This window comes from Macaca fascicularis, chromosome 15 (assembly GCF_037993035.2).
Source record: "Macaca fascicularis isolate 582-1 chromosome 15, T2T-MFA8v1.1".
In the NCBI taxonomy this organism is placed as follows: Eukaryota; Metazoa; Chordata; class Mammalia; order Primates; family Cercopithecidae; genus Macaca; species Macaca fascicularis.
The window spans coordinates 56,503,494-56,531,488 of record NC_088389.1 but is presented as its reverse complement, the minus strand read 5'-3'; the positions used below and the strand labels follow the sequence as shown (position 1 = coordinate 56,531,488).

The 27,995-nt window shown below is 41.5% G+C and overlaps 2 protein-coding genes across 3 annotated transcripts in view; both read right to left on the bottom strand.

Annotated features, from left to right (window-relative positions):
• Window positions 1-399: 399 nt before the first annotated feature.
• The window catches only part of GRIN3A (glutamate ionotropic receptor NMDA type subunit 3A), a 165,968-nt gene continuing 138,372 nt past the window's right edge, over window positions 400-27,995 (bottom strand). For both annotated transcript variants that reach the window (XM_005581158.5, XM_074016955.1), the window contains 3 exons: window positions 10,435-10,599; window positions 9,014-9,090; window positions 400-4,670 (listed from right to left, as the gene is read on the bottom strand). In XM_005581158.5, coding sequence (XP_005581215.3) covers window positions 4,331-4,670; window positions 9,014-9,090; window positions 10,435-10,599 — 582 coding nt within the window. In that variant the 3' untranslated portion in view covers window positions 400-4,330. The remainder of the gene's footprint in view (window positions 4,671-9,013; window positions 9,091-10,434; window positions 10,600-27,995) is intronic.
• PPP3R2 (protein phosphatase 3 regulatory subunit B, beta) lies at window positions 25,650-26,958 on the bottom strand. The gene has a single exon (XM_074016956.1). It carries the CDS (start codon window positions 26,644-26,646, stop codon window positions 26,125-26,127), a length of 522 nt encoding a protein of 173 aa, XP_073873057.1. The 5' UTR covers window positions 26,647-26,958; the 3' UTR covers window positions 25,650-26,124.

The window sequence follows — 27,995 nt, the reverse complement described above, 5'->3', positions numbered from 1 at the left end:
CACTCCAGCCTGGCAACAGAGCAAGACTCCATCTCAAAAAAAAAAAAAAAAAGTCAGAAGTTGGGGACCATACCTATCTTCTTCACTGTTGTGTCTCCAGCACTTGGCACCTACATGGAAGCTGTTTAGCGGATGTTTGTCGAATTACTAATGAGGGTGATCAGTACAGGATTTTCGAGACCTCTGAACTTGTGCTTTTTCCTAGAAGGTCTATCTCAGATGAAGCCATTTCATGATGCCTGAGCTCTGAGTTTTCTCAGTATATCTTGTGTTTCTTCTTTGAACTATAGCAAGGAAACAAACATAAATCATAGCATTAACGGGTCTCCTGTTAAGAAGGAACTGGTATCATGTCAACATTTGAATCTCCAAAGACAAAGCCAGCAGTACATCCAATAGTGAAGTTTCTATCTGAACATTTATTCCACAGTCATAGAAACTGAAGATGGAAAAGACCTGAGGACATCTAATCCATCCATGTGGTTGCACAAGAAAAGTGGCTGGAGCAAAACAGCCTGTTCACTTCATGCTCACAAGACAGCATTTCCGTTCTTCCTGGAGCGGAGTGATTGCAAACACATTAAAATGAAGACACAATGCAAATACTCTTCACAAACCTTAAGAAAATACTTATAAGTACATTATTTTCATAAAATGATTAGTAACTAAACTAAAAAAGAGTGAGGGAATCCTGGATTAGATGGGTAGTTTAGGTGGGTTAAGAAAGGAATAACTAAACAGTATAGATACTAAAGTAGTGTTAATGCCTAGAAAGCAATTTCTGAAGAACTGGATGGGTTTTCTGGTTTTCCTATCAAAAGTATGAGTTGGGAGAAAAAGGCTCTAAAGTAGTTTCTTTCCCCTTTTTTCTTTACCCACACCAAGGAAGTACTTAACTTGCTCTAAGGCTCTAACAGACACAGCACCAACACTGAGAAGTCTGTTACCCAGATGATAAGGTCTGTTCTGCTTGGCACCTGCTCCACTTACCACTTCTCTGGCTGGAAGGGAAGCAGCGGCTCCTGATAGGGTTTGTGCAATAGCAAGATTCGTGAATGACGGAGAGTCATCTCCAGGCACATTAAAGACCTCTACTGCTTGGGTCCCTGTGGCTGCCTCACTTGGCTGTCCTGGTTATTCTTCCAACTTGTTTTTAAATTTTGGGAGATTCCCCTTTCTCCTCCACCTGGAAGCATACACACTCTGGGGCCTTTATTCTTATTTACACGAACCAGGTAGCTGTATCTGTTTCAGCTCATTCGAGCCTGCTTTACTATGTGCTTCCTGTGCCAGAAATTCCCCTTGGAAAACAGGGTTGGGGTGTGTGACACAATGTGTCATATTCCAGGTTTCCCAGCAAGAGCGCTTGGAAGAGAATGGAGGCCTTCTTGATCTCATGAAAAGGGAAGACCAGTAGAGGAAGCAAGGTAGCATCCCTTATCTCTTTCTTCTTTACCAGAATACAACCCTCCATGTGAAGGCTTCTGATGTTTGTTTTTGTTTTTTGAGCCTGAAAGGAGTTGAAAGAACAGAGGTGGAGCTGAACAGAAAGGAGGTTTCCAAGGACCCACCATTTCATGACATTTTACAAAACACAATACACCGTTTCACAAATTGCAAAACACTGTTCAATTACTACCAGTAAAAATAACCATTGCTACTTAACATGAAGACTGCTTCGTTTCACCACAAGCAATTATGGTTTTTCTTTATTCAGAACATAGAGGCATTTCAAGCAATGTTGAGGGCAGTAAGCCTGCCTTCAGCCCCTGCTGCTGCTTGCTGCATCCTGGCCAGTGTTTTGGCCAGGTAGTTCCTCCAAAGATGTTTGAGGAGCGTGCATTGGTCATCTACTTCGTGGATATGCAGGACGATCTGGCATGTGATCACCACTGCTCAGAATGCCTCACTAGAGAAGCTTAAGGTAAACCCGATATACAAAAATTCAGACTTACAAAACAGATACATTAAGGGATAATTAATTGCATTACAAAAGGGTGCTTTACTTTACAAAAGGATTCACCTCTGGGTTCCCTTAAAGAGCCAGCTTCTCAAATACAGTCAGAATATGAGCTGAGTTACAAAAATGTCCATGTACATTAGGAGCATGGCTGTAATGTGGATTGAGGTACACCTGTACATCAGCCTTCCGGGCAGCACAGAGGTTCAGGGGCACGCAGAGCATGGTGGCAGAGTCTCCAGCATCCTTAGCTGTTGCAAGTGGGTGGGGATGGCTAAGGGGCAAAATCTTCCAAAGGCAGCTGCAAACCTACTTCTGGGCCTGGGGTGAGAACGTCAGGGGATGGGTGTTTCAACACAGAATTGTCCTTTTCTGTGTTCAGGGCTCACCTGTTTCCTCATTATTGAACTGTTTCCTCTGTGGGATTGGTGACCTCTAACTTTGGAGCCCTCCCACATCCGTATCAGTATCTCCGAGCCTCCCTCCACTCCAGGGTTTTCTTAGCCAATTAATCACTAGGTGTTATCTAACTACAGCTTAAGTTGTTATTCCCTGGGCGACTGGGTAGATTTTGGTGGAAATGCAGACATTTCATCCAGTAGTAGAGGGAGAAGTTTTGTGATCGAGACACCTTTCCAGTGATCTGCAGCTGTAAAAGAGGAAAGTTCTTGGCACAGCTCCTGAACTTATTGTAGGCATTCAAATTGATTGGGAGTGGAACAATGAGTCCTGGGAAGATAAAGCAAGTAACTGATAAATAAGGAAGTCTTGTCCTAAATGGTGCCCAGGGGTGGGGGTGAGGATGTTGAAGGAGAATCAGCAGATGTGTGCTAAAGTTATTAAAAAACAAAACAAACTTCTCAAACAGGTTTTCTCTTCATGCTTCTCCTCATGCCTGGGGGCAGCCAAACTTCCAGAATGGTGTTTCTAGAAGAGTAATTCTTAGACCACCCGTGTCAGTCACCTGGGGATGTTGGCTAACAGTAGGTTTCTGAGCTCACCTCTAGACCTCCACCCCCCACCGCATAATCTCTGGAGAAGGGTCTTGGCAATCTGCACTCTGATGAGTTCTCCACTAGATGACTCTTATCTCCATTGACATTTGAGAACTGACCCATATTCCTTTCTCTAGCTGCCTAAACATTATATGCTAAGAAAGCGGCGCCTAAGCAGAGGGGAGGTTACTTGTATCAGTCTTTGGGGGGCATTAGATGAGGCTGGAGGATCATTAGAGGGACCAAAACCTGTTCATAGCTCCTCAGAGATGAGTGAGTATGAGGATGGGGAATTGACTTAATTTTCTATACAGATATGCAAAGCGCACGGCAAAGTCTTGAATGGTCAAAGCTGGTGGTGTTCCCAGGCTGGAGGTTTTGGGATTTCTATGCCAAGCGATGGGTGACTGCTGATCTGAAAATGGCCTAGTGTGTGGTGTGTAGAGCATTTCACCCACAGTGTCACTTATTCCATTATAGGCAATAAGCAGGGATATTCCAGGTCCAACCTAAGGCCACAACCTTGCTTTGCCTTTTTCTCTCTTCTTTATAAAAGGCACACACCATAGTGGAGATGCTTAATTACATTAGAAGTAGTCTTATTCATTTTTTAGCCAAATTGCCTTTCTGGCCCAGAGCTTTTGTTCTAAAAGCATGATATGCATTTTTAATGCCTCTTCTGCCTGTCTTCTGTTTCCGCTTACCACATCCCCTTCCCCTTTCACAGTGGCGTGTTAATAAGCCTGTTCTTACTAAACAGGATGGAGTCAGAGATCCGGAACCTTCTCAAAAACATGGCTCTTGCCTAGCCAATCAATCCTTGACCTTTATGATACGAATGAGTTAATTTTTAAGTACCCCACCCCCAGTGGGAGGTGCTCTGCTCTTACCTGCTCCCCATTCAGAATGTAGAAATCAATCTAGATTGGGGAGTTGTATCAAAAGCTACAACCCTTGATAACCTCGTTCTGCATTATGATGAAAACCAACAACCCAGTAAGACATAAGTATGAGTAACAATTTTATCTCTTGTTGGTAGTGCAGAGAAAGGGCTAAAAACCAGAAATATTACTGTGGCACCTGGTGAAAAGGTTAACAGGAGCTGGGGTTATCTGATTATTCACAGATCTCTCACACAGAGCTTACTCCTGACTAAGATTCTTGCTAGAAAAACACTCCTACCCTGGAGACCTAGGGAGTGAGCTTGAGAGGAGCTGCTGCTGCATTTTAGGCTAGGGAGAGCAGACTTGACCTCTAAGAAGACCTAGGCCTCAGCTTCCCCATACCTTTGTCGGTAGTTACAAAAGAGCATTACAAAGTGTCTCAAGGGCTCAGAGAAAGGTCAGGAACTGAGAAAGGGGAGCAGTGTGGTCACCTAGGACTCACAAGTCCGACTTGTCCTTTGATACTCCTCTAGCTCCGTTTTCCTGCTCACAGCCAGCTGCAGCTCCTGACGGATCACCTGAATCTGCTTCTCGAGCTCTGAGAGTTCCTGCATCACTGAGTTCCGAGATACATTTAGGGAGTCTGCTTTCCCATTGGTGGTCAGCGAGGCAGGGAGCTCTTTTCTCCTTGGAGGGAGGGGGATGTCCTGGTGGATCCGGATGCCCAGCTGGTTTTGTCCTTCCTCATCACTAAACATGTATTTTCGTCGGTTGTCATGACTCAAATTGGAAGTATTCCATACGGTGAGCTGACGGGGTCCCACATTGGACCTAGGAAACAGAGAAATTTTAGACTTACTTTCCGTTCTGCAGCTCTTAAAGTGCTGTTGTTCATCTGTTAGCCGTTTCCTGTGTCAATAATATGGAGCTGGGTGTGCATTTAGAGACGAAGTAACAAAGCTGTGGACAGACTCCCTGCTAGGGTGTCGTGGGGCAATAAGGAGTCATGAACATTCAAAAGTTCAAGTCCGATGCTGCTCTGAAATTGGAATCGGGTGTCATCTGAAGGGCTGATAGGATGGGGTATGGCACTTTTTTTGTGTGTGTGTGTGAACAACCTCAGGTTGCTTTTAATTTCCTTTCTGCAAGGGAAGCTCAGAAACTAGCCACACCTTGAAACATTTTATGGTTTGAAAGATGATGCTTTAATAAAAGCGAAATCTGTTTATTCACTTGTTGGGTTCTGAGCATCAGCCTGCTGACAGATCTCATAACATGGCTCATCCTTAGTCCCACAGGACCATCCTGATATTTACTACTTGATTTTGGGGAGAATAAAAGCATATAAGCCACAGGTCTCAGCAAAGTGTTTCTTGCTATAGGGATGTTTTTTATGTGAGTTGAGAATGACAGTTCAGGTCTGATGCTTAAAAAATTCCAAGAAAGCCCTCAGTTTCTTGCTGGGATAATGAAAGTCGTATAGAAAGCAATTTGCAATCCTGTTTTAGGCTTGCATCCTATCACCTACTACCATCGTGGAGAGATGGCTATAGACAGCATGAGAATTATTGCCAAATAGTCACAGGGGGAGACAGCCTGTTTCTGGAACACACTTTGACACTTATGCAATAAGAAGAGTTTCTTACTACAAGAACAGATTACAGCCCTAAGCAGCATAGCTGCTGATTTTTTCTACCATAGGAGAAGCAGAAGGAGGAGTAGGAGGGTTATGACAACTTTTGCAATCAACCACAGGACAAAACTAAATAGAAACACCCTACCAAACCATTGTGTTTTTGTTCTCATTCATGTAACTGAATTTACTTTTTTCCTGGACTCTTACTTGCCAGGAGAAGGGGGACAATCTGGAGGGAGAAGGGGAAAGAGAAGAATAATAAAGTCTCTATGTAAAAGTGGCCATAAACCTTCTTTTCTCCTTTCATTTATGCCCTCTGTAATGTGACTTTGCAGCGTGTACCTATGCTGAATCTGCTTTCCTCCCCGCTTCAGTTAGGACTGTTCTCGCACTTGTTTTGGCCAACAGAAAGTGGCAGACATATCAGAGTGGCAGTTCCAAGCCTAAACTTTTAAGAAGTCTTGCACATTTCCACTCTCTTGGAACCCTGCTGCTGCAATGTGAACAAGTCCAGAATGGCCTGCTGCATGATGGCAGACCATATGGAGAGAATCCTCAGGCTTCCCAGTTGACCCAGCTGAGGCCATCATAGATCAGACAGCCCTTAGCTGCTTTCCTCCTCCCCAAAGTTGGCTACAGACATATGAGCAAACCCAGCCAAAATCAGCAAAGTCTGGCTCAGATCAGCAGACTGCACAGCTGATCCATTAATTAGTAAGCAACTTGCTATTTAAAACATTAAGTATTGGGATGATTTATCACAGAGCGAAGACCAACTTATACATGCCCCAAGCCATTGAAACACATACTCCAAACCACGCTGTGGTTCTTTAACATGCCTCATAGTCTAAGTTTTATATAAATGAGCAGAGGGCACCAGAACTCAGTTTTCATGCATCCTGGGCTGGGTAAAAGTTCTGTAATGAACCCACTTATAGCTCCATTGACTTTAGACCTGAATCAGAGAGGAGATATAATTTTCCTTCTAGCTTGATAATTCCCTTTAATATTTTTCTTCAAATCTTTTCCTATTGAATTTGAATAATCTCAAAGTAATTGTGGTTGTGCTGTTATAGTGTATAATTTTTGTGTTTCTTAGGGTGAGAGGAAAGTGAAAAGGGGAGTGGCGTGTATTGATTGGGAACCCAGTGAGATGAAGGATAGACGAAAAATTTATGTGAAATCACATGTTGAATAAACCCAGGGCTATATCTAAATAGTCTCCTGTAATATGTACCTTATTTTCTCTGCATTAAATGAATAAGGGGTAATACCTACTTCCATATCATGGCCCAAAATTTCTCCAAGCGTTTCCTCAAACTCGTGTTAGTAATCCATTCATTTATCTATTTGCTCTTTTATTTGTTCAGTGAATATGGAGCACAGGGGAGGGATGTCAAGTTGTAGCAGGCATGAGCATTTACATAGATATTCTTCCAAGAGAAGAGGGAGAGAGCGTTCTAATGCCATACAATGGTTCATAGCAGGGAAAACCTGAGAGTAGAGCATCTATACATTTTCTTCGACTGTCTAGATAGCCACAGTGATAAGGTAAGTAAAGATAGCTGGACTGGTCTTCTCCAGAGCTTTGTATATCTATCTGGTAATATAATATAGAGGAATAAACAAATGCTGGACTTTGTGCCAAATTCTAGTTGCTAGTATCACCAGTTGTCTGGTATTTGATGTGGGTACCTATGAGTGCAAGGCGACAAATGCTGAGTGTAAGACTCAGTGTCTGCTTGGAAAAAAATAACCCACGGCGCGTGTTATACTCCTAGCTTCAGTAACATTTAGGCTTTGCTTTGATTCAAGCCTTCTTCAGTCTTAGAGTGTTATGTGACCAGCGAGAGAGCTGTATTTAATGCTAAAAATGGGTATTTAACACTAAAAATAGGTTTCCCTGGAGCATTTATGTAACACTGAGGTTTAATACTCCACTGGACTATTCCAAAGAGACATGACAGCCATGGGATGCCAAACACTCGTTGGGTTTGACAGGCTGCTAATGTTGGGCTGTATAGAGGTAGGCACAGGAAATGTGAGCCCAAGCTAAACCATGAGCTCCTGTTCTCCTTAGCTCCTCAAAATAAGGGGTTCAGGAAGGGAATCTGCCAAGAAAAGTGGGTAAGTTGCGTCAAAAGACACAAATGGCTTTCAATTTATGTGAGAAAGACGTGAATATGAATCATATCACAGTTGGAGATGGGATTATTGGGCTTCCTGTTTCTGTTAACAGGAAGCTGGAAAACAAATATTTTGTCATTGTAAGATGATATATTTGCTGCTATGTCTTCTTGTGTTACTGTTATTAAAAATGTATGTTAAAAATAGAAAAAATAGATGTAACATGACATGGAACAGCTGTGGCTGGACTAGTATATAGCTTGTCACTAACAGACTTGCAATACGATGCAGGAATACCACAGACTGAGAGAGGTGGGAGGAGTGCTCACTGACTGGAAAGAGATACTTCAAGAGATAAAGGAAATGATTCTGACAAGCTAGATGGAGACTGGATAGAAGGGTACTGCAGCAGTCCCAGAGGAGATACTAACAATGAAAAAGAATCCTGTTTTCCATCCCTTTTTCTTCTGTTATGATGAGAGGTGTGTCAGATTTCAAAACTAGAAAGCCAAGCTTTGAGCTGAGGATATGTAACAGATGACACAGTTGCTTGGAGCTGATGCCCTCATCCGAGGCCTCTGGGTGTATGAAAGAATCAGGAGGGTTGCCTTAGGCAGCAGGCAGCAGAAACTTCCAGCCAGGAACCAGACCCAAGTGCTTCTGACATCTTTAGTCACCATGAACTAGGGAACAGTCATCCACAGCCTGGTGTGGTGAGAGTGAAGAGCTTCGATTTTCAGATGTCATCAATGCATTTAATGTTTGTTATTTCCTATTAATAAGATGCTCTTTGCTAGGGAGTTTGTAGAAAAGTGCCAGGAAATGAATTAGGCAGGACATGTCTGTTTCATATTTCCAATACTCTGTTCCTAAGAGTGCTAGAAAGGAGTAGGGAGTGGAAATATGCCAAAAGACAGTAAACCATGAAATTAATTGCCTGCAGTATTCATTAATTCTTACATGTATTTTGTACATAATAATAGTTAATATTTATTAGGCATTTCCTTTCGTTCAGAGATTTACATGTATGATCTCATTTAATCTTTACAACTACTCTAGGAAATAGGTACTGTTTTTATCTCAACTTTACAAATGAGGAACTTGAGGTGCAGAGAGATTAGATCAATGACTTACACAAAGTAACACATATCATAAGTCTTGGGGACAGGATTTGGATCAAGAGGGTTGATCCTAGAGTCCATGGCTACACTTCTAACCATGACAGTATATTGTGTATACTGCATTTTAGTGTCCATATACATTTTTTATTCTATGTTTTATTTCCCTGTATTTATACTGATTCTGTTGTTAAACAAATTGTCCTGATTTGATCTGAATAATTATTTATACAGTTAGATCTCTAAATATTATTTTACAAATATAAAGACAGTTGCCATTGGCCCCTTCTTACCTCTTTTCCACACGTTTGGTCTTGAAATGCTGTTGCTTTTCCTCTACAAATGATGTGTTTAGTGCTCTGTGTAATCTCTGGTGGAGAGAACAGATTCACATGTAGAAATTATGAGAAACACATAGGTCAGGGGATGAAGAACCACTTGACATTTAATGGTATATGTAGTCATTACAAACCTTGGCCTCTTTAAACAAATTCCAGGAATGCCTAAAAATAGATCAACATTCAGCCTCAAATCTAAGGGAACAAAAATTCTAATTAGAGGTTATTATTCCACCTGGATAAACAAAGTGTTCTGATGGAAAGCTCAGTATTATAAGACAGTATGTGATATAAGGAGGCACAATCATAACTAATATGTAGCAAAAGGCCTTCAACAATTGCTAAAGATGAGTAAAAAGTACAAAATTATTGACAACCAAAACAAAGAAGGGAAGGAGGACTCTTGAGAATTAAATTAATAGTATTAGGATACAATAAGGAAGATACGTGGAGTTCTCCTAGAGGACCAAATACTTCCCAGGATGAAAGTAGGAAGAACAGGGTTCAACTGTAACCAAACCAATGATAGTAACCTATCTAGGAAAAAGAAAAGTGTTACCAAAGCGAGGAGGTTAGCGTGAGGGTATATGAATACATGAGTGGGGTAAATGCAGAAGAAGCGACAGCTTCCCTGCTGGGAGGTAATCCATGGTACACTGAGGGGCAGGAGGCAGTCTCACCACAGGAGAGGCCAGGATGGCTCATCCAGCCTTGCTGTGGTCAAGTGAAACCACTCCCTTTGTTAGAGATCTTCCATCATTATGAAGCCTTCTGACTACATTTTGGGTCTCCATGCCAATTTCATTCAGGGAGAGATGTGCAGATGAGTGTGCTTGAATCGCCAGTCTGCTTGACAGTTTCTGTTCTCCCTGTAAATCAGTGTGTTGATGTCTAGATTACAGCAGAGAACTGCGACCTTGTGAAGTTTGGCCTTGGCCCCAGTGGATCTCAAACTTCTCTGGACCAGGGAAGAAGCAGAGAGAACAGGGGCAAGTGGGATTGCTTAAAGGGGACCAGGGACTTTAAACTCATGTAATAGGTTTCAATTATGGCAAGAAAAGAACCTAGGAAATCTTTCACACCATCTCTTCAGACTGTCACTATTAAGTGAAACCTGGTTAAAAAAAGTTCTATTGCTTCTATTATGAGCAACAGTGAAGGGTTATAGGAAAGGAAGGAGCACTGTGGGATAGCAATATAAGGGAAATGTGAATTAATGGGATAGAGATAATTCCTTCTGCTCTAATGAGAGTGCCTACCCCACCCTCGTTATTGTGGTAACATGACTTATCAGTCTGACATAGGGCTCTGGATCCTCCCATCACTAGGAATTCTACAGTTTAAGAATATTGGAGCAAGACACCTGTGGCACTCACCTGGCTGGTGTGGAGCCAGTATTGCAGCTTGGATTTGTTTTTGATTCGTGGTAGCAGCAGCCTGTATACTATGTGCTCACCAATGGTGGTCAAGATGGACAGACCAAATCCAATGCACAGCAGCACGAAGAGTCCAGAGAAGTGTTTGATGCCCATTTGCAAAGTCTGTGACAGAACAGGAAAGAAAAGGCCGTGAATACAATGATATACCTGGCCCAATGCTCGTGCACTCTTTGGTTTTCAGATGGATATTCATTTTTTCTGGACTCGAGGAAAGCTGGAGACTATTTCTCCCTGTGTGTTCTGTGACTTTTATTCTACATCATGAAAGGAATTCAGCCAGGGTTGGACTAAGGGCTGCCGAGGAGCTCCCAATGCCTAGAGTGTGAGAAATAAAAATAAAATTCAAAGCTTTCCAACTGACTGAACGAACTTTATCTTGTTCATGGGGACCCCAGAGAAACCTTAAAAACTGAATTGCTGGCCTTGATAGAATGGGAGGTCTACCATGCCTCACTATGTCCCTTCCTTATTAATTTTAGCTATAATTCTTTCTTAAGAAGTAAGCAGAAGCTAGCTCTGGAAAACAAGAAACTGATAATTCATTGCTTTATCACCTTTAGCTAATCATCTGAGGCCATAACCAGATTCTCCCTCCCTCTTTGCAGTTTCAGTGTGACAGCTCACCAGTTTCACAATGCACCCTTCCTAAAAGATGACCACCATCTCCAGATGGTTTTGACCAACTTGTAGGGGATGCACAGTGAGGGTTTTCATGTCCTCAGCTTCACGTTTGGACATCAGAAGACCAAAAACTCCACCCTTGGGTCACGCTAACACCACCATTTTTTGAACATGGGGCCTATGAAGAGGCATGAAGCTCAACTGCACATGTGCATGTATCTCTTTTCATAAATATTTATGACTCCTCCTATAGGTTATTCAATATGTATACTCAGCCACCCCACTCAGCATAAATTCCTGTTCCCTTTTACCCCTCCCTTGAAGTGCTTGCTGTCAGCTTCTGCTGAGGCTATGCTTCCCATTCTGCAGGATGGCTGGCCCGCTGGCCACAACCCTTTATGAGAAATAAAGATCTCCTGTCCGAATTTATGAAGCTCATGATTCTTCAGTTGACAGGTGCTATTCGTATGTTAATCCCACTGTGCAAATGGCCCATGGAGTTGTGCCAAGGCCCTGGGTCTGGACCACTTTATGGTCTCTTAGAGAGAGATTGAGAGAGATAGAGATAGAGAATTGAAACAATTTAATATACTGGGTAGCTATCAGGGAAAGAACCTCCCTCAGGGACAGAGAATGAGTAGATTCAAGGGGAAAATGATGGTGAGTTCAGTAACTTTGAAATTTGGATCTGGTAGGGAACATGGAAATCATCTAGTTCATTTTTACAGAGGAGGAAAGTGAGACCAGAGAAGTGTAGTAAACTGAGCCAAGCCACAAAAATAGGCATAGAAGAGAAAGAGAAGGAACCTAATGATATTTATTGGTTGCTTACTTTCTGCCAAGTGTTTTACGTTCAAATAGATATTATAACCTCAATTTTATAACTAAGGAAATTGGAGTTCCTGCAGCTTTTAAGTGGCAAAGTTGGTCTTTCATTCCATTTCTCTTCAGCTCCAAAGCTTGAGCTCTTTCTGCTATACTGCTATACACCAAAACAGCAGCAGTTATAGCAACAGTGCTAGTCACAATAAATATATGTGGCCAGCACTTTGCTAAGTGATTTGTGTAGATTATCTAAGAAAACCCTCACATGTACTCTAAAACAGCCATTATTTAGCCATTGACATCAATGACAAGAGTCAATCCTGTAGAATTAAAAACACTTAATATATTGAGTTAATACTATGTGCTAGGCACTCTTCTGTGTATCATGGGATGGCGATAGAAGGACTTTGTGTCTTTCCTTTTAAACAGCTTGAGTCTAGGGAGAAAACAAACATATACCTCCATGATACATTTGATCCACGCTTCCTGGGATTTGTGGGGAAGCTGGTGCATGAAATAACGTTTGAATAAGAGAGGCAGGATGGGGAAGTTAGGTGGGGAAAGTGAACGCACTAACCTGAGAGTAGCATAAACAAAGGAAAACATGATCTTTCCTGGACAGTGGTATAGTGTTGTGAAACTGACTGCTGTGGCTGAAGGAAGCGTATACAAGGCATGAATAGTGCCGTAGTTTGAATGTATTTGTCCCTCTCAAACTCATATGTTTAAACTTAAACTCCAAGGGTTGGTATTAAGAGCCCTTATGAAGGGATGAGTGCCCTTATAAAAGGGCTTGAGGAAGATAGCTAGTCCCTTTCGTTGCCCTTCCACCCTTTCACCATGTGAGGAGACAACATTTGTCCCCTGTGGAGGTCAAGCAACAAGGTGCCATCTTGGAAGCAGAGACCAGGCCCCTACTAAGGCAATAAACTTGCTGGTGCTTTGAGCTGGAACTTCCAACCTCCAGAACTGTGGGGAATATAGTTCTCTTCTTTAAAAGGACCCAGTCTCAGGTATTTTTTTTTATAATGGCACACATGGACAAAGATATGCAGTGAGAGAGAAACAGGGCCACACTAGGCAAATCTTCAGATGCCGTACTAAGGAGCCTGGGTGTTACCCCTTTGCTGGAAGCTTGTGGTCATCATTATCATTGATAATTATTTAACATTTAATATGTGTAAGGCACAATTCTGAGCACTTTATCAATGTAGCAACTTGCCTCATCTTTATGACAATTTATAAGGTAAATAACTGGTATAATCTCCATTTTATAAGTGAGGAAACTGAGCAACAAAGAATTTCAATAACTTGTCCAAGGTCACATAGCTCGTGAAGGTGAAGCTGGGATTTGAACCCATGCAGTCTGTTTTCAGAGCCCACAGTCTTCACTGACTCATTTGTCCGGTGTAAATGACCCTCCCATTCTCTTTAAAGGGTTTTCCTTTCATTCTTCCCACCTCTCCCCACCTCAATTCTGGAGAAACAGCCAGCCAGACATGATTCAGGCATAGGCATAGAGTGCATAGGGAAGTCTATCTGGGGGTCAGGACTCAGAAGCGAAGCTCGGTGATTTCAGGCTGTGTTGGAGCCTAGCTCAGGAAATCTCTCTCCCTCCATGCCAGTACTGCAGACTGTGAATCAAAGACCAGTGTTACAGTCCCTAGAAAAGAAAAGACTAGAGCTGAGTGGGGGCTCTGAGACTGGCACAAGGCAGGAAAACTGGGCAGATGATTTGGGAATGCAGGCAGAAGCCCAGCCCTAGGAAACAAGGAATGCTGGTCTGGGAAAGGGTTTGGTAGGGAAGCACATTGGACCCCTAGGGCTTCAGAGGTACTAGGGATTTTCCTGGGACATCTCTGCGTGCAAACGGCGACCAGTTATATAAACCTGACATGCAGAAAGTACCTACAAATGTGTCTGAAAATAGTCCTTGACCTAGACCTATTTTAGTGTATACAGGCTATGGCTATAATATGAAAGATTCAGTGAGTTATTGCTGTGGATTAAGAACAGACTGGGAGAATTTAGTTTGGACTTTACCATCATCAAACATTCAGTTAGACTCTGAGAAGATGGGCACTGCTTTTTTATAAGACACTGCCAAGATGAGGAGGAAAAATGTAACTCGCAGTGAGTCATCTTGCCTTTTTGGACATGGCTGCCTCTGTTTTCTTGTGCATAACAATAATTAGTCTTTTAAAAACAATAATTTTTCTCTTAGTACCTCAATAACAAATAGGCCATATTCAGTTTATATTATACATTTTTTTTTTCTTTAAACTTCTGTTGTTTATACCCACATGCTAATAGACTAACAGAAGTAGTTATTGTTTTTAAATTGAGCATTTAATACATATGCCAGATAAAATATACGTGTATTATGGTCTTATAATTACCCTGTAAATTAAGTGTTATTATCTGTATTTCACATTTGAGCAAGCAGAGGTTCATAGGGGTTAATAACCTTACTTACCCAAGATCATGCAAGCTACTAAGTCGGGATCCAGGCTGCGGATCCAGGACTGTCTGATGCCAAAGCCTGCAATGCTTGTCAAGCGATCGCCATTTATAGGTATCCTTTTCTAGTTGAATTCTCACAATTCACTATAACGACTATCAAATTTTTTTATTTAAAACTCCCATTGGAATGGCAAATCCACTATCATCTGCCTGTGAACACCAGAGAAAATGTTTCAATTGTGTCTGAGTCTGAGTGACAAGATGTACAGCTGCCTTTGTAATTCAGGGGTTCCTCCCCTAGGATCACATTGTTTAAATGTGCTATGAATATGTGCATCTCCCCCATATTATCAAGTGAAAACTTTCTAGTAAAAAACTGCTCAACTTGATACTCATTACTGGTCAGAGGAAGAAAAGAAGGAGTTATGAATATTCAATATCAAATGTTTAAAATACATTCAGGTGATGCAGACAAAATGATAATTGCAGCTGCCAAGTGACTTGAGTGGTAGCACATTCAGAAATGCAAGCAGAAGTCCAGTCTCATGCTGTCAAAAGCCATGTAAATGAATGCAAAAGGAATGCAAACAAACATAAGTTTCGAGGTTGTTTTTTTTTCCCCCTTTATCCCATTGCTTCAGCTGCAGCTTCATTTGCTAGCTCATAGCCACACACTTCCAGAGACTCAAGGGCCAAGGAGAGAAGACTGTCACAGGATTGATTGATTTGATTTGATTTTTTGAGACAGAGTCTCACTCTGAGGCTCAGACTAGAGTGCAGTGGCACAATCTCGGCTCACTACGACCCCCGCCTCCGGGGTTCAAGTGATTCTCATACCTCAGCCTCCCAAGTTGCTGGGATTACAGGCATGCGTTACCACACCCAGATAATTTTTGTATTTTTAGTAGAGCCAGGGTTTCACCATATTAGCCAGGCTTGAACTCCTGACTTTAGGTAATCTGCCCGCCTCCGCTTCCCAAATTGCTGGGAATATAGGTGTGAGTCACTGCACCCAGCTTGTCCCAGGATTTAGCCAGGGACAAATCTCAGGCATTTATTGCTCCACTTGGTCCTTCACAAACTTACTCTAGCCCACCCCATCTCACTTAGGCAACTCTTTAACTAGTAAGTAATCATTCGAAAAATTGCCTTGCTTATGTATTTCATTTTTCTAAATGTTATTTAATTCATTATGTTTCGTTAGCATTTTATTATTAATTTACGTTAGTATATATTTACTACACTGTAAAGAAAAAACATAGTTTGTATCTGATACTGTACTCTGCATATTGCATTCAGGAATACCAACTAATTATGCATTATACAACTAATGTTTTAAATGTTTTATATTATGCAGAAATTCTTGGTAGATTGTCACATATCTATACATTGTGCATTAGATATTAAATACCTATAGGTGCCTAAGAGTGTTTTAGTGAATTTAGGGAAACTGCTTGAGATTTTTGGATGAGATGTGAATACTTTTTTTCCATTTAAAATAATGGAAAGGGCTTCCACCATCTATAAATTTACTAGTCAACACATTTCTAGGAACGGACCAAATTCAGATAAAAGGAGATGTTTGTACTATCACAGGTGTGGTCTCTGACCAGATCAGTAACATGTAGAGGATAAGATTATAAACTTTGTTGTTGCCCAAACCCTGCTTTGTATTTTGTTCAGATGTGGTCACTTGAAACATCTGACAGCTAGATTAGTGACTAGTTCTCAAGTCTCCAGCAAGGGAGTTTCACTCATCATTTATTTTTGATGTTACTAATCAAGATCTATGCAGCTATTCCTTCCTTGTGCCCATTCCACACCTCCCAACACATAGCAACCACCTGATTTCTCTGGTTTTCTAGAGTGTTGTCTATACTCATTGCTTCTAATTCCTTTTCTCCCATTCTCCCTGAGACCCACTTCAATCAGACTTTTGTCCCCTCCCATTACCTGTCAAACAATTCCTGTAAAAGTCAAAAATGGCCTCCATATTGCCAAATCTAATGGTCGGTTTTCACGTTATTCATGTATTGGCAGCTTGGACGCCATTGATTACTCCATCCTCTTTGGTATAGTTTCTCAACTTTGTTTTTGTGATACTTCTTTCTCTTTGTTTTTTTTTTTTTTTTTTTTTTTTTTTTTTTTTTTTTTGAGACGGAGTCTCGCTCTGTCGCCCAGGCTGGAGTGCAGTGGTGCGATCTCGGCTCACTGCAAGCTCCGCCTCCCGGGTTCACGCCATTCTCCTGCCTCAGCCTCCCGAGTAGCTGGGACTACAGGCGCCCGCCACCTCGCCCGGCTAATTTTTTGTATTTTTAGTAGAGACGGGGTTTCACTGTAGTCTCCATCTCCTGACCTTGTGATCCGCCCGCCTCGGCCTCCCAAAGTGCTGGGGTTACAGGCGTGAGCCACCGCGCCCGGCCATCTTTCTCTTTGTTGTACCTTCGTCTCTTTTGCTTTTCTTCTTCATCTTTCTGACTGTAAACATAGGCATGCTTTCAGTTTTTCAACTACACTCATGTTCTCATCCAGAGTCAGCTTTAAATCCCACCAAGATGTCAATGACTCCCAAGAGTTGGGGGCTTTTCTTTCCTAAGTCCCTACTCTGCCTCTTTACTTAGGTAATGAATAGACATTTCAAAGATAACACATTAAAAGCAAACCCCTCATTTTACCCCTGAAACCTGCTGCTGGGACCGTCTTTCTCATCTCAATGAACCTCTATCCTTGCCATGACACAGGGAGAAAACCTTAGAACCATCTTTGATTCCTGTCTTTCTCTACCATCCCATTACCCTGTGTATCTGCAAATACGGTGGAACTGACCTTCAAAGTATATCCAGAATTCAACAACATCCCACCACCTCCACCAACCACGCTGATCCAAGCCACCATCACCTTTCACCTCACCTAGATTATTGAGACAGCCTCCTAGTTGTTTTCCCTAACGACTTCTGTCTTCTTCACAGCAGTAAGAATGGCTGTCATGTCACCCCTGTGCTCAACGCCTTGTGATGGTTTTCTACCTCTTGCAGAGTAAATTCAGAGTTCTTGCAATGGTCCATGAGACCTTACAAGATCTATTTCCTCTTCTTCTCTCTTACTGGTTCACTTTGCAGCTTGAGCAACTTGCAGCTTGAGGGTCTTTTCATTTTCTGTTCTGTGCCTGTAAACTCTTCTGCCAGGAATCAATATTGCTCCTTCCCTCACTTTCTTTAGGTTTCTTCTCAAATGTCACCTATCTGTGAAGTTTACTAATCACTGTGCTTAAAAAGGCAAATTCTGTTCCCCCTTCCATCCTCTTTCAGACACAATCTATCTCTCTTACTTTGCTTTATTTCTCTCCTGATATAATACGTGATTATTTGTTTATTGCCTATTTCCCTACCAAAGTAGAATGTAAGCTACAGGAGGGCAGCATTTTTGTCCATTTTGCTCGGTACATATTCTAATTGCTTAGAACAGTGCCCAGCACTGTTAATGTTTTTTAAACAAATGAATGAAAGCATATGAAAACTAGGATTTTTTTGTATAAAATAAATTTGTATAATTCCCCCCACCCCTGATCCAAACAGTCTCATTATATCACAAAAGCTTCCTAGAGCAATTCTTTAAGAGAGAAGGGTGGAGGTGGACATTCTCAATTAAAAAGAGAGGAAACAAGGCCCAGTTTTGCTAGCTTGACCTGATCATGCTAATATTCACCAATCTAGGGATCTACTGTTGAAACTGGGACAAAAAATATTTAAAATTACTGAAGTAAAACGTTGGAAACTGAATGCAAAAATTTCATGTAGAATGTGCCGATTTTGTTTTCTTAGAATCCTTTCTTTGGGGAACTGCCCTCTTCCTGCTTCACGTGGTTTTGGTGTGTCTACCAATCACAGACTCCCTACTCCCTGTTCACCAGGCAAAACATGGGACTCAAGGCAGGCCAAGGTGGATCTAAAGCAGAAACACTGGGCATCAAAAGTGCTGGGAGCTAGTCATTTCCAATGTCAGTGCCCCAAAGACATAGTTCCCTAGTTCCTGCATTAGCATCCTTGGAGTGCTGTGGTTCGAGGCTTCATCTGTTACTCTCCTTCTTACTTCAAAACATCGAGCTTTCCCATTATTCTTTTGATAGGTTTTTGCTTAAGTTTAAAAAATCTGTTGCAACTAGGTGCAATGACTCACGCCTGGAATCCCAGCACTTTCGGAGGCTGAGGCAAGTGGATCACCTGAGGTCAGGAGTTTGAGACCAGCCTGACCAACATGGTCTCTACTAAAAATACAAAAATTAGCCAGGCATGGTGGCACATGCCTGTAGTCCCAGCTACTCGGGAGGCTGAGGCAGGAGAATTGCTTGAACTTGGGAGGCAGAGGCTGCAGTGAGCTGAAATTGCACCACTGCAATCCAGCCTGGGCAACAGAGCAAGACTCCATCTCAAAAAAAAAAAAAAAAAAAAAAAAAAAAATCTGTTGCTTGCAACCGTATAATCTGATTCAATATATGTACTGTTTAAATGATTAAGGTCTTCTAGCTCCAAGGTGTGAATATAACTTCTTTTGAGATAGACTGTATCCTGATGCAGATCTCAGAAATGAACGGGTGGAGACTGTTTTAGGAAGTCTTCTCTGACAGGGTAAGGCTGTGCTGCTTTTGCCTGTCTCCAACAGCCTAGTATATAGTAAGTGTTCAATACATTTACTCTGAAGATTTCCTATTAAATATTTTTCCCCAGAGCAAAACGACTTCAAGAACCTGGGAGAATAATTGTATTTTTCCGTGACCTAATGCACTAAGCTTTGTATCATCTCCTCTCTGGATCTGCACAGCCAAATGCTGATGTTCAAAAATTTTTTTCCTTAATAAGAGAGCTGGTGACAGGGGGAGGAACAATAATTTTAATGAGAGGTAAGGAAAAGAAAAAGGCTATGGTGCTTCTGAAATATGGATGACTCATAGATGCTTGGAAGCAGGACAAGGAAGAAGCAAATGCTATTTCTAATTTTGAAGACCTGGTATCTATTTTATCTATCTATCTATCTATCTATCTATCTATCTATCTATCTATCTATCTATCTATCTATCTATTTATTTTTTGCCTCCTGATTATTTTGCCCAGAAGAGTAGTTAGTTGCTCAGAAGAACTTGGCAGATTCCTTGCTGTGTCTATACATATGGCCCCTTGTTGGGGAGTTGAAGGGTTGGCCTGCCCCTCCAGACCTGTGGGTGTTTCTCATTAGGTGGAACGAGAGACTTGAGAAAAGAAATGAGACACAGAGACAAAGTATAGAGAAAGAAAAAGCTGGCATGGGTCCTCTGTATGCTGAGCGCCAGTCCCCTGGGCCCACTTTTTCTTTCTCTATACTTTGTCTCTGTGTCTTATTTCTTTTCTTGAAGTAGGAGAATCATATCCACATAAAATGTAGTCTCCAAATATACCAAAGACAGAGTTTCCCAGAGGAGAAAGTCCGGTTGAAGAGAGTTAGGTAAGATTATGCAGTGCACTCATTCGGAATTAAAACATGTATATTTAACAAGAATCATGAAGATGGAGAAAAAAGAGATTCATTCAGAGAACCTGGAATTTTCTCATTTACCAAGACATAGTGAAAGATCACACTTAACAAAAGAAACAGAAGAGGAGATAATTTATTAACACAAAATCCAGGGAGACACTGCATGAGCCTAAGTGAGTAGTGTTCACACATTTGGATTAAACAAGGATTTTGACAGCACTCTCTGCATTCCTCTAACCTGGAAACTGCTTAGTGGCTCATCAACATGGCGCTGCCCATGTTGCTGTGAAGATTCTTCTCTCTCCCTGTTTCTTGCGATTCTTGAGCCCCCATCTCTTCTAAGCTTGGGCGACCATCTTTTAGGGTTGAAATGGCACTTAATTTGCCACATTAGCTCTGTTGTGCAGTTTTTTTGAAAAATTTATTATTAAAACGACTCAGAAAAATATTTTTAAAAACTAAATGTGAGATTACCCATAATCCTTGTACTATAAAACAATTACTTTCAATTCTCCATTTTCTCTGCTGAACAATGACCATATATATTAGGCACACATATTTTTCAGAGTTCTAAATATAGGATATAACAAGTTTGCATTATGCTTTTAAAAGAATTTATTTTCTAACATAATAAACTATTTTAATATTAATTTCTAAAAATATTATTTTCTAACTATTATTTTATTAACTTCAGTGGCCTAATACTATCCCTATTGTTTTTGTTATAATTGACTACTCCCAAACTGTAGGTATTTAAGTTTTTAAATATTATTTATTGTATATATGACAAATATTGCTACAATAAAACATTTTGTGTATAGCATTTTTTTTTTCTTTTTTTGAGATGGAGCTTCACTCTGTCTCCCAGGGCAGAATGTAGTGGAGTGATCTTGACTCACTGCAACCTCCACCTTTTGGTTTCAAGTGATTCTCCTGCCTCAGCCTCCCAAGTAGCTGGGACTAAAGGCATGTGCCACCACGTCCAGCTGATTTTTGTATTTTTTAATAGAGATGGGGTTTCAGCATGTTGGCCAGGCTGGTCTTGAACTCCTGACCTCAAGTGATCCGCCTGCCTCGGCCTCCCAAAGTGCTGGGATTAAAGACGTGAGCCACCGCGCCTGGCCGTGTGTAGCATTTTAAAATATTTTTATTTCTTTGAGATACATATTGCAATGAGCAAGATTACCCGGTCAAAGGATACAACTGTTCTGATGACTTGGGATGTGTAAAATGTCCCGTAAAAAGGGTGGAAGCCATTCCCAGTGCCACCAAAGATACCGCAATGCCTAGAAAGCTTCTATTTTTGCCAATTCTTTTATAATTAATCATTTTTCCTGTTTTAAATATTGTAAGTTGTATTTATTGAATTAACAAGGCTATTTTTCCATGTTTGTTTTACCTATCTCCTTTTGTATGAATCAATAATGACTTTTTTGCATATTTATTTATGCACATCAGACACAGTGAGGCTTTTTGTTGAAAAACTGCTAACCCTTTTGCTAACATGTTTCCCCTTTTTATGTTTTCTTGTTATCTTTGTTATATTTTATTATATGAAAGTTTGAAATTTTACACAGCTATACTTATTTTGATTATTGTACATTCTTCTACTGTTTCAGGCATTAGAAAATATTGATTGTGGGGATATTTTGTATCCATTGTTATATTTTTGAAAAATAGTGAACACTTCAGTCCATTTTAAACTTCTGTGCCAAAGAGTGTAACTGTGTTAATTTTTCTTCACTGAAACTCTTAATTTCATCTCAATATTTCAGAGACTCCTTAGTCAATAAAAGGCTACCTCCATGTGAGAGCGACCTGCATTTCTTTGTAGTAATTTAGGTTTTTATTTCAAATCTTCAGATTTTTAAAATATTGGCAATTTTTAAAAAGCATTGTGAGAACAAACACCATGTAAAACCAGTCACAACAAAAGCAAACATTTGTAGGTCAGAGTTAGCCTGTGAGTGCTCAGACTGTCTTCTGATCTACACAGCTTTATTGCTACTATTGTGACCCTTCAGTGTTATAATTTTTCATTATGAATCAGCTAATTCTTGATGATTCATGATTTATAGTTCACAGTCATTGGCTACTGGGATAGGTATGGTAGTTGACACAGCAGCAGAGGAGTCCAGTCTGATTCTCAGTCTAGTGGCCTTGTTCCTCTACCATAGTGACATTCTGTTTTTTTTTTTTTTTTTTTTTTTGAGATGGAGTCTTCCTCTGTCACCCAGGCTGGAGTGCAGTGGTGCGATCTCAGCTCACTGCAACCTCTTTCTCTTTGGTTCAAGCAATTCTCCTGCCTCAGCCGTCTGAGTAGCTGGGATTACAGGCATGTGCCACCACGCCCAGTTAATTTTTGTATTTTCAGTAGAGACAGGGTTTCACAATGTTGGCCAGGATGGTCTCGATCTCCTGACCTCATGATCTGCCCATCTTGGCCTCCCAAAGTGCTGGGATTACAGGCATGAGCCACCGCGCCCCGCCGACACTCTGTTTTTAAAAACACCCGAGCCTCCCCCGTTCACAGTATTCAAAATAGATATAACACCACAGCAGACTAACTACCTACTCTCTCTTTTAACAGACAGAAAGAATCAGTAGTGTAAGTGGAGAATGGAATTTGTAATTTTTTAAAATAAAAATTGTCTTCATTTAAAAACTTCACACTGTTCCTCAGACAGTGGCTTAGGAATTTGTAATTAACAAAAATGTTTGGAAGATATTTTTTCCTTGAGAATGTTTCTAAAGCATGATAGAATATACACCAAAGCTAAATTGAATTTGCTGAAGCCGTATTTTTTTCTGTTTCAAAAAGAGTGTCTAGTGGTCTGGGGATAGCAGCATATGGTAGAGAGCAGACACAATCCATTAACATAGGATTCATAACAACATATTGTGACTGATCTCTATAGCCTCAGAGCATATTGGTTTGTGTTATCGGTTTAATCTAAATACTGTCACCTGTTTCTCAAGATGAGCCAACGGTGGAACATGGTTTAAAACTGTTTTGCCTAACATATCTGTTTCATTGCAATGCATAGAACCAAAGAGGTGGAGGCTGCTTGTTCTTTGACAAGCAGTTTACCTCTTTGGGCTTCAGTTTCATCATTTATGAAAACTGAGGCTTGATTTGATTACATACATGGTTAAGACTATAATAAATAATTTGTGACAGGTAGATACAGGCACTATAAAAATAAGATAAATGCAGAGAGGTAGAAATAAAGCTCAGGATTTGGGGTCAGAAAGCCTGGTTCAAATCCTTGCTTTGCCACTTACCAGCTGCGTGACTTTGGAGAAGATTCTAGATCTCTACATGGCTCATCTGTAATGCTGAAATAATGGCACCAGACTCACAGTGTTGTTATGATGATTAAATTATATGTATAACAAAGGTTCTATCAAAAGTTATGGGACAATTGCTCAATAAATGTTTATTATCATCATCCCAAGAAACTGTATAGAACTAGATTTGTTGGCAACTGGCAATTAACTGACAGGAAAAACAAAGTATTCTGATTTGGGAATAAATGTGATTCTTTTAACCCAAATTTCCAGTTAGATCTTTCCAGTGCTAAATCCGGATACAGGCTCTCAGTTCAAGGTCATTGCCACAAAGCCTTGGGTAATTATCTTGAGTAGATTTATTGGACAATTAGCTTGTAAATTCCAGCCACTCCAGAAACTGAAATACATTTCCTCTCTTTGTTAAATGTGAGCATGTAATCCAATATGTTTCAAACCCTTAGTCATAATTTTAAAATTTCCATACTTTAATGTGCACATTGCAGGGTATATAAATAATGTCTCTCTTTAATGACAATAATGTCCTCTTGGCTAGCATGACATGTGCACACTTTCTCCATGTAAAATTCCTCCACAAAAAGTTAAATAGGTTGGGCTGGAATGAGAGATTTTCTTTTAAAATTTCTCCAGCTCTCAAGTCAGAAAGTCTGTTGTCCCCTCTGCAAATGAAGGAGTGGGGAGGACCTTGAAATTGTTCCCATTGTTTTCTCTGTAGGCTTGGATATGGGCTGTACACAAATGTCCAGTTAATTTTAGAGTGGGTGTAGCTAAGAACTAAGTAAGTGTTCAAAAGCAACCAGTGAGCCTCATGTCTCCTTTACATATTGATCTTGTAGAAGGGGAAGAAGGGGGAAGGGAAGGGAATTAGTTGAATGAAATGGAATCGTGCTCCAGCTGTGTTGCATGCCTTTTTGAATCCTCAAAATAACCCTGGGAAGGATCCTCTTTTTAATTAGGTGGAAAGACACAGACAGGCTAAGTAAATTATTCATGCTTACACAGCTAAAAAGAAGTCAGTGTGATAACAACCTAGTTGCAACTGAATCCAAACCCAGGTGTGTCTGAATCTTTGAACATTGCATAACCCTGATCACCACAGGGTTGGGAGCGTTATCACAATTTTTAGGGTTGAACAGGAATTGAAGGGGCAAGGATTCCTATTTTTGTGGTTTCTAAGTAATCTATTAAATAAAAACGTATATGGTAGGGTGCCTTGATAGATAGGTTCCCTGCAAGTGATTAAATTTGTGAACTTTTTTTTTTCTATTTTTGGTCAAGACCAGTTGCCAGCTTCTTCCAAATAAAATAGCAGTAAATCTCCTTGAAATAGATCTTCCATGTCCTGAAAAAAGTTACCTGAGTGGTATCCCTTAGCTAAGCAAGTGTAGGGAGAGTATGTTTCATTTGTTCTGCTGTTTTGAGAGCCTTAAGCATCTTATATGGGAAGTGGTTCTCTGTGAGAAAGGGGATTGGTGTGGAGCCACAGATGCTGGGACAAGTCCTAGCCCTGCTCTTCTGAGAACAGTTTGTGCTCTGAGCACTGACAATAGTATGTGGGACCTCAGGGAGCTGGTAACATTTGGCGTACAGGCAGTGATGTATTTACTGGCAAACCGATTTTCCAAAACAAAACAAAACAAAACAAAACAAAAACAACTAAAAGCTTTTGTTCTCTCCTCACCATGGCTGATCTAAAGCTACCAACATGGCATAAATGAGTGGGAAGAGACACTTGCATTCTGAATCTCCCCCGGAACCACAGGCTCCCAGTGGTGGAAATCTATTAGGGTGTGAGGACTTCTGCGCTGAATGTTCCACTAGGGAAAAGGCTTCCTGGAATGAGAGAGCTCTCAGCTTCTCTGCTATGCCCCAGATCTGATTTTCAAAATCAGCATAGCTAGTGTAGCTAGCATCCACCTCTGCTGTGGAGACACAATTGTCATCTCTGCATCTCTGAGCACAGACATAATGCCACTTCAGCATCCTAGGGAGATTCCACTGCAGCCTGAATCTTTACTGCCTCTCCTCCGTGGGACAACTAACTAAATGTCCCATTCTCTCCACCTGAGGGGTAGGGACCAGTGTTCGAGGTGAGAGCACTTTCTGGGAGAACACTTTCCTTGCCCTATTTAGCTGGAGGTCCCCTTCATTGAACTTAATGCTGGTGTGGGCTGCCAACCCTGGAAACCCACTGCCAATGAGGATGATGACTGAGCTGGGCACTTAGTCCAGGCTTAGCATTTCCTATAAGAGCCCTGAAGCTAGTTTCTGTTCAGGAGCTGGAGCAACGAGTCAGGAGGAGGCCAAATGAACTCCTACTCCTCAAACATGCACAGCGATTTCTGGATGCATTGTGGGGAATGGGGCTGCAATCCGCTGAAGGAAAAGATAGGATTTTGTCCCCCAAGAAAAGTGATTACAAGATGCCCAGCAAAGATAAATATATTTGTCCCTGTTGCTACAATAGGAAGTTAACAATCTGACAAGATATCTGAACACAAGCAAATGAAAACAGTTCACCTAACACCCATGCAAATTATAAATTTCCTCCCATAAACAAAATGATGAGAAATAACAGCAAAAATGTATATTTTCTTATTTTTGAACTTTCAAAGTTCTAGTTTGGTCTTTGGATCAAAACAAAGATGTTTATAAAAGGCATTTCCTTTTCTTTCCCCACTATGCTCAATTGACTTGCTCTTCCCCTCATAGGGTACCCTGAGTCATTCAGAGAAGAATTAATAGCACTGAGCTGGTGATGAAGCTCCTGTTGGGACATATGGCTTCACAAAGAGAAATACTTTCAGCTAAGTCAGAGAGACAGTTGGACATCTTGAGCAAATCTTGAAAGAGGTAGGGAAGAAAGCAAAAGTTGTTGGGTGGTGCTTGTAAGAAAAAGGCTCACACGATGAGGACCAGCTTCTTGTGGATCTCCAGGTCTCTGACCACAGCACTGAATTCCTCAAAGGATATCTTCCCATCGCCATCCTTGTCCAGGATGAGGATGGTTTTGTCGACCAGCTGCTGGAGCTGCCAGTCCGGCAGGTTGTTGCCCACCATCATCTTCAGCACCTGGAAGAGCTCCCCGTTGGAAATGTAGCCATCTTTATCCATGTCGTAAATGCTAAACGCAAACCTCAACTTCTGCTCCTCGTCGCCCTTGACGCTGAACTGAGAGGTCCCCAGGATGAATTCCTTGAAGTCCACTTCTCCATCGTCGTTGGTGTCGAAGACGTCGATCACTCGCCGCACCAACGGGTTGTGGCGCAGCTCCGGCAGGGACATGAACTCCTCCACGCTCAGAGAGCCTGATTTGTCCAAGTCCAACTTCCGAAACCTCCTGCCCAGCCTTTTAATTTCATCATTGTCAAAGTGGGCGCACATCTCCGCCGGGTAACTGGCCTCGTTTCCCATTGTGGACATCTGGCAACGGCCACGGCTCACAGGGTGGGAGGAGGGCGCAGGGGCGGTGGGCTCGGGCGGGGCGCGTGCCTGGACGGTTGGGCCATGGGGTGAGGGTAGAGGGCTCCTGGGGGCCTTGGTAGAGCAGAAGGGCAGGGGAGCGGAGGGAGGGGCGGCAGGTCAGAGAGGGAGCGGAGAGAGGAGGGAAAGAAGGAGGGAAAAGGGGGCGGAAGGGGAGGTGGGTGCTGTCTGGGCAGGGGTATAGGGAGGAGAGAATGGAGCCTGGGGGTGCCTGGGAGAGGCGGAGGTGGAAAGCTGGGCTGCCCCTTCTCTTTATCCTTCTCTCAAACTCTTGTACCTTTCCATGATAACCCCAATTCCCCTGGCAATTATTTTATCTACTTAATGTCCCCTCCCCCCTTTTTTTATCTGAGAAAGTAAGCGCCGAAGGAGAAGGGGTCACATCTGTATTATTCGCTGCAGTATCCCAGAAGCAGAGTGCTTCACAGGCAATATGTGCTTAGTAAATATATGCCGAATGACTGAACTACAACCAAGGACACTGTATATTTGCTTTACAGACCTAGTGTAAGGACGAAACAAGGTGGCACATCAAGGCACTGATATAGTATGTTTTCCATGATTCCGTGGGAGGGGAAGCCAGGCTTGACATCCTTCTGTAACTTTTTCAGGACATAGGATTCAGAGTGTTTGTAAGAGACCAGACCAGAATTTCTCACATGGATCACCTACAGGCACTAACATATTCCGGAGGAATATAAACAATGCTGAATTCAGGGCATTTTTCAACATGACACAGTTCTCAAGAACACAACTTCTGTTACTCTGTTCCCTCGAATCTATCATCTCATGCCCAAGTCACATCTTTGTTGTTGGTGCCTGGCGGCTATTCTGCAGAATACTTTGGGAGAACGTCTGCAGTCTGCCCAAAGAAACCTTTGTGTGTGTTGAGAGTGACAGTAACCTCTGGATGATCTCACTTTTCTCCTTTTGTTTCAACTAGATTTGTTATTTCTGTTGAAGACTAATCTCACATGCTCCCTCCTATTCCTTCTTCCTTAGGAGCACATCAATCACTCCAAATGCATAAGAAACAAATGCGGTTCAAGAGCAAACAGTTCAAAGGGACTTGGGGAAACCTCAGGCCACTAAATCAAACTGAAAGAGGCAAACACTCCTTCACTTTAAAAAATGTTGGCAAGTTCTGTGTTCTATGGTTCAGCCAAAATATCAGTCTAAAGATAACCATGCTGGAATTAGCAAAACTAAGCCACTGATCACCTCATCATTAGGTCTGGCCATTTTACTTTCCTCTGTAAACAAACGATAATCCATGGATATGTTTTAAA

What these genes read in the sequence shown, in the direction of transcription:
- PPP3R2 (XM_074016956.1), bottom strand. Translation starts at nt 26,646, where the DNA reads ATGTCCACAATGGGAAACGAGGCCAGTTACCCGGCGGAGATGTGCGCC.